This window comes from Peromyscus maniculatus, chromosome 20 (assembly GCF_049852395.1).
Source record: "Peromyscus maniculatus bairdii isolate BWxNUB_F1_BW_parent chromosome 20, HU_Pman_BW_mat_3.1, whole genome shotgun sequence".
NCBI lineage: Eukaryota > Metazoa > Chordata > Mammalia > Rodentia > Cricetidae > Peromyscus > Peromyscus maniculatus.
The window spans coordinates 45,696,048-45,702,329 of NC_134871.1; the positions used below are offsets into that span (position 1 = coordinate 45,696,048).

The 6,282-nt window shown below is 55.3% G+C and overlaps 2 protein-coding genes across 4 annotated transcripts in view; one reads left to right on the forward strand and one right to left on the reverse strand.

The window, feature by feature from the left end:
* Positions 1 to 5,705, forward strand: part of Mroh1 (maestro heat like repeat family member 1) — an 80,056-nt gene extending 74,351 nt beyond the window's left edge. For all 3 annotated transcript variants that reach the window (XM_006989346.4, XM_006989345.4, XM_076556171.1), the window contains 9 exons: positions 2,813 to 2,950; positions 3,222 to 3,336; positions 3,699 to 3,845; positions 3,981 to 4,169; positions 4,443 to 4,598; positions 4,701 to 4,835; positions 4,909 to 5,011; positions 5,084 to 5,149; positions 5,495 to 5,705. In XM_006989346.4, coding sequence (XP_006989408.1) covers positions 2,813 to 2,950; positions 3,222 to 3,336; positions 3,699 to 3,845; positions 3,981 to 4,169; positions 4,443 to 4,598; positions 4,701 to 4,835; positions 4,909 to 5,011; positions 5,084 to 5,149; positions 5,495 to 5,580 — 1,135 coding nt within the window. In that variant the 3' untranslated portion in view covers positions 5,581 to 5,705. The remainder of the gene's footprint in view (positions 1 to 2,812; positions 2,951 to 3,221; positions 3,337 to 3,698; positions 3,846 to 3,980; positions 4,170 to 4,442; positions 4,599 to 4,700; positions 4,836 to 4,908; positions 5,012 to 5,083; positions 5,150 to 5,494) is intronic.
* A 113-nt stretch (positions 5,706 to 5,818) lies between these two features.
* Positions 5,819 to 6,282, reverse strand: part of Bop1 (BOP1 ribosomal biogenesis factor) — a 24,297-nt gene continuing 23,833 nt past the window's right edge. Inside the window, exons 15-16 of the mRNA XM_006989348.4 lie at positions 6,121 to 6,228; positions 5,819 to 6,048 (exon numbers count right to left, since the gene is read on the reverse strand). Coding sequence (XP_006989410.1) covers positions 5,895 to 6,048; positions 6,121 to 6,228 — 262 coding nt within the window. The 3' untranslated portion in view covers positions 5,819 to 5,894. The remainder of the gene's footprint in view (positions 6,049 to 6,120; positions 6,229 to 6,282) is intronic.

Genomic DNA, 6,282 nt, shown 5'->3' on the forward strand with positions numbered 1-6,282 from the left:
TGGAGGCAGTGAAGGCTGGATGCCAGCTACCTGGCCCCGAAGAACGAAAGACTTGTCTGCAGGCTTGGAGGAGACGGCTCTGCCTGCAAGAACCAAAACCTCTCCCTGTGCAACTTAGGGTGGTCATTTGTGACACTCAGAATGTTCTGATGGGTTCCTTCTCACCTGTGCAGGCAGCTCCAGGCTGGGGCTGTAAGGCACCATGTGGCTGTGTTGGCTGGGGCTGCGGAGCGAGCACTCCAGTGAAGTCAGACTGGTGCCCTTGGATTTTTGGTTGGGCTAAGCCTCTGTGTCTTCCCAGCATAGTAACCCTGGGCAGAAGTTGCTAACCTGCCCTGGGCCTCTTGCTATCCAGGGCTAAGTTCTTACTCTTGGCTGAGTCCTAGCTGGTTAGGGCAATTGAGGCAAGAGACTTGCTTATACTGTCGAGCACTGGTAGGCCGTGGTATCACCACCACCCCACCACCCCCCGTGCGTGCGCCATGGTTTGAGCAGAAGTCGAGACCTCCAAGGGAGGCATAGCTGTGCCACCTGAAGCTCAGGGTGAGGCCATTGCTCCTCCTTTCCCTCCTGCCCTAGCTCTTTCCTGTCCAGGTTATCTGGCTTTGGGTATGTCCCCTTGCCGGGGACACTCAGGACTGGACAGCCTGTTCGCCCCCCACTGCCATCACCTGGGCAGGACTGCTAGGCCTGTGCCTGTGCCTAAACTCCAGTAGAAAGAGCTGCTGTGTAGACAAGACAGCAGACCTGGGCCTGGCGTGCTGGGAGCCAGTGTGTCCGCCTGGGAAGACCCCTGGTCTGAGCTCTTTGCAGGACAGCTGACAGGGGTCACCAACCATGACCCAGTGCTTTGCAAACACCGTCCTTCAGTGTTCTGTGCAGATAGCTACCGGAGGTATCTCAATTGCTCATGGATCCCTAAGCTAAGCATATACTTCCCTTCAGAGGCATTGCAGTGGCCTGAGAATAACTGAGCTGTTCTCTACTTGGGCTGCAGGCCATGGTCCACTCAGACTGGGACCAGCTGTGGCTCAAGGTTTTAGGGTAGGACCATGCTCAGTCCTCGTCTGGCCAGTGGTTGGTTCTGCCCACACTGAGGATGGTTCCCACAGGTATACTGTGGGCATCTGCCCAGGTACCACAGCAGCCATTGTGCCGTTTTCTCAGTCTGTAGTCAGTGCAGACTGCCTTGAAGCAACTGGACCTTCCCTGGAGCACAGGACCTGAGAGTGGCCTTTGGGCTGTTTCACTGAGGAGTTAGCCCAGCCAGGCTGGGACCTGTAGATGTTACTCAGGAGTTGTTGGTGAATGGCACATCACCTAAAGATGCTCATGGGGAGATGAAGCCACTCCTGTCTATCACCTCAAGCTGCAGCTCTCTAGCCCTGTGCAGGGTCCTTGTTCCTAAGACTACACTTGGTTGCTGCCCTGTTTGAGTACCCAGATGTCCCATGTTAATGTCACTAGACTCTAAACAATGCCAAATAGTCACATCTCCATCTTGCCCTCCACTGGATGCTATCAGCTGAGGTCCCACATAGCATGCAGCCAGCAAGGCCTAGCCTCTATCTAGATGGGCTCTGCATGAGCTGGACCCCACCTTCCCTCTCCTACTGTACCACTTGCCAGTCACGGCCTTTCTTCCCCAACCCATGTAGGAAGTGACCACTAAGAGCAGTTAAAAGTTCTCACCGCAGCCACAGCATCACCTTTCAGTAGATGGAGCATCACTCTGAGTGGGTCTTGTGTTATCCCCACCTCCCCAGACTCCTAAGGTGATGCCTCAGAGTCGGGTACACATAGGGTATCACGGGGCCTGATGTGAACGCAAGTGTGCAGGGGAAGGCAGGGCTGTGGTACTGGAAAGCTGCACATTTCTGCAGGGGGCGCACCCACTTTGGTGAGTTGCATTGGTACAGAAATCTGCTCAACTCTTCCCCATGGCATAAGGGCATGTCTTAGCAGGGACCAAATTCTAATTCTCGCCGAGCCTAGGAAAAAGAAACGTTAGTCCTCCTGCAAGAGACTGGAGCAGGTGCTCCCCACAGGAACTTGGGGAACTAGTGAGATGAGTCAGTAGGGAACAGCCCTGTCTCACAATGCCTGCCCAGCTGTTTGCTCTCCAGTACTAGCTGAGCTGATGTTTCATTGTGGCCTCACCTTACAGATCTATTTAGTCTCAGTGAATTGAGCATAATCCTGTATGCCACCCCTTCCAGAGGCCTCTGGGTCCTCAAGGTAGACACAGGCTTTATCCAGGTCCAGGTTTAGGGAATGGTCAAGTACCTGAGAGCTTATAGAGGCTAAATCTGTGTTCTTTGTGTATAGCTCAATGGTTCTGTATACTACCCTAGAGACTGGTAAAGGCCAATCTGGCTAGCTCACCTTCAGGCCAACAGATTAGTCTTTCCTTTGAGTCCATTACCAATCCTGATGAGCACCCAATGGCCTCCAAGCCTGCTCCTTGAAGGACACTGGCAAGACAAGCCTGGACAGCTATGGGAGGTTTTTCTTGAATGTGCATGCAAGTGAGCTACACACCCAAGTGACTTGCCAGCATTTGCTGGTCCTTATAGAAAGGAACACGGGCCGGGGTGGTGGTGGTGGTGGTGGCGCACGCCTTTAATCCCAGCACTCAGGAGGCAGAGGCAGGTGGATATCTGTGAGTTCGAGGCCAGCCTGAGCTACAGAGTAAGTTCTAGGTCAGGCTCCAAAGCTACACAGAGAGACCCTGTCTCGAAAAACAAACAAACAAACAAACAAACAAAATGGCAGATGGGCCATCAATACCATCCATTCTGCACATCAACAGCTCTGCAGTGGATGCCCTTCAGGCCTTGCTGCTCCGAGGTGGCAGTCAAGATGTGTTGCGGTGTGTGGAACTGAAGGGAGGCTGGGAGTTGCTTAGGACCTCAGCAGGGCATGAGGATGGAGTTGCCCATCTGGCCAGGTAAGCAAGCCACATCCTACCCATGGGACATGAGGGTGTGGGGCACACCTACCTGTCAGGAGGCAGAGAAGGTATTGTGGGCTGAACAAGAGTGGAAGGGTGGGAGAATGCCTGAGAAGCACTCATAGGGCCTGGGTAGAATGCCTAGGGCTCTAGCCATATGCAATGGGAGGTAAAGTGCCCCTTGGGTTAACAAAGAAGCTAGTCTTGGGTAGTAGTTTGCCAGCATCCAGCTTGGCCAGCTCCTGCCTTTTGGCACCTCCTTCCCTAGTTGCATGGCGAAGTATGCAGGCCCCCGACTTCCTCTGGTGATGAAGGCACTGGCGTGCACGCAGAGCAGTGTGTATGAGATCCAGAGGGTCACCTCCACTGCTTTCCTGGCTGAGGTAGGTAGGACCTTGGAGAGGGGCTATGTTCATAAGCCCTGTTTTGGAAGATGCTTTCTTCTCAGGGTCAGTGGGATGGAATGTGAACAGCCATAGCCTACAGACGAGCTTGGCCTCCCCAGTCCTTGTCAGAGCTTGCTTAGCCCCACCTAGTACAACCCTGCCTGGAGCCAGCCAGAGCTAGGCCGTAGGTCAGGTCACAGTACCTGTTGCCAGAAGCTGATAGGCTCTGAAGAATGGGGAGGCCGGGGTAGGAGCAGGCCCTCGGTTTCCCCTCTTCAGAAAACCTATAGGCTACAGTGTCTGGGCCTGGGTTGGTGGGGGTCATTTGGCACAAACGGTCAGAGCGGCTTTGCCTCCAGCTACTCAGCAGTAACGTGGTCAATGACCTGATGCTCCTGGAGCCACTGCTGGACAACCTGACAACCCGGCTGAAGGATTCAAGTGCCAGTGTGCGGCGTCTGGTGCTTCGAGGTCTGGCCAACATCGCCTCTGGTTCACCTGACAAGGTGGGCCAGCCCCCAGGAGGCCAGGAGACAATGGCTGAGTATAAGGGGCAGCGTGGGGAAGCATATTTGGCTTACAGCTGCTGGGGGAGAGGTCTGCCTGGAGGGTGGGACAGGCTGAATACAGTGGTCTTCTAGGTGCGAGCTCACGGCCCCCAGCTCATGACAGCTATGGTCAGTGGGCTGGATGATGGTGACGAACCACACAGTCCGGTGGCCTTGGAAGCTATGGTGGGCCTCGCGCGGCTACTAGATCTCGTGGAGCCATGGGACCTACGCTTGGTGCTGCTGCACACAACCATCCGCATCCGGCCCTTCTTTGACAGTGTAAGCTGTAGGACTCCTGAAGATCTACCTTTACCCTCTGCCAGGTCCTAGAGCAGATGCCAGATGTACCCCTGTGAGAGTGCTGAGTTTTAAGATGTATGCTTACGTCAGGTACCGCCTGGCTCCCCAGCCCCAATGATCACATCTTCTGTGTTAGCCTCCAGCCTCCTGTACTCACTATTGCATACCCACCCCCAAGGCACTTTCAAATCCATAGTAAAAAGTAGGGGTTCAGAATGCACACAGGTCTGACATGGCTGCACCCCCTGCTAGGAAAAAGTGGAATTCAGGACTGCATCCATCCGCCTTTTTGGGCACCTCAACAAGGCTTGCCATGGGGACTGTGAGGATGTCTTCCTGGAGCAGGTCGTGGGTGGGTTGGTGCCACTCCTACTGCATCTGCGGGACCCTCAGACTTCAGTGGCCAGTGTGAGTGACCATTGGGTCCGGGGAAAGGGTGCTGGGCTCAGCATGATCTCCCTCAGGCCTGGGAGGTACAGTACTTGGGTACAGTACTCCGTCATATCACAGGCCTGCAAGTTTGCCCTGTGCATGTGCGTCCCTCACCTGGAGTGTGCTGAGCTGGCAGCTGCCTTCCACAAGTACCTGCAGGAGGGCCGTAGTGTGCACTTCGGGGAATTCCTCAACTCCACATGCAAGCACCTGGTGAGAAGAGTGCTGTGGGGGGCCCTGCCTGGGGTGGGCTGAGGACCTGACCCCTGACCCTAGTGCTCCACAGATGCATCACTTCCCTGACTTGCTGGGCCGTCTAGTGAGCACCAACCTGTTCTACTTCAAGAGCAGCTGGGATGACGTCAGAGCTGCTGCCCCCATGTTCACAGGTAAGCAGGCCCTTGTCTTACCCGGTCACTCCTCAAGTCTGTACACCACACAGCTTATCCCACCTGCTTCAGGGTTCCTGGTGTTGCATGCAGAGCCTGAACAAAAGCCACAGGTAGACCTGGAACAGCTTATTGCAGGTAAGCACACCCCCAAATCCAGGACATATGCCCCTCTACCCCATCCCAACCTTCCCATCTCTGTTGGGGCTTTGCTGACCCTGTAGGCACCCGCAGGGACTAAGTGATTTTCCTGGATTTCAGGATTTTTTTTTTCCCCTGTCACTGGTGACCTCATCGTCTCTAGTAATTCACGGAAACTTCTTAACTGTTCCAAAAGAGCTTAAAAAACACTAAAAAAGGAAAAACTATCTTTCCGTTGGCTCCCGAGCCCTCCCAGCAGAGGCCCGTCTGTTAGGAAGGCAGTGGGCGGCCCCACGCACAGGCCCAGGCATGTGCACAACTGGCCTGTTCCTCTGCCCACAGCCCTGCAGCTCCTCCTGAAGGACCCAGTGCCTGGGGTGCGGGAGAAAGCTGCGGAGACACTGGGCCGCCTGGTGAAGTTTGCCTGAGGCGGACTGCATTCCTGCAAGCAACGCCCCAGCCTGTCCTGCTGAGAGGACTCTGCTGCCATCACATACAGGGCTAAGGCTGGTGCCCCAATTTATTGCCCAATAAAGCCACGTACACCTCCATAGGTGACAGGAGCATCAATACCACTTTCCTGAGGTCCACTGGTCTGGGGTGCTGTGTAAGGTCAAGGCTGTGCAGCTCTCGGGGTGGGGGTCCCAATCAAGAAGGCAAGAGCAATGGGGATCAGGGATTCTATTGGTTCTGTGTGAAGGCACATCCACCCTGTTCCAGGCCACCCACGCAGTGCATCAGCCTAGCTGAAGAGTCGGATGGTGCCATCTGCCCCAGAGGAGAAGATCCATGGCTGTGTGGGGTGGAAGGCCACATCCAGAACACCCAGATCTCGGGTCAGTGTGTGCCCCTTAAGCACCTTGACGGGTACCAGCAGTGGGTTCTGCAGCAGGTCACTGTGGAAGAGAGGGATTCAGGACCCCGCGGAATGGTCCCATGGGGAAGACTGGGCAAGGGACAGCACTCACTTGTACACCATGCCATGGCAGACAATAACACTGCCATCATCTGAGCCGGATGCAAAGAGTGGGTATCGGGGGTGGAAGGCCACGGCCCGCAAGGCCTTCTTGTGATGCCTGCGGAAGAGCGCATTAAGAGTGGGCGCCAGCTGAAGGGCCCACTGCCCGCCT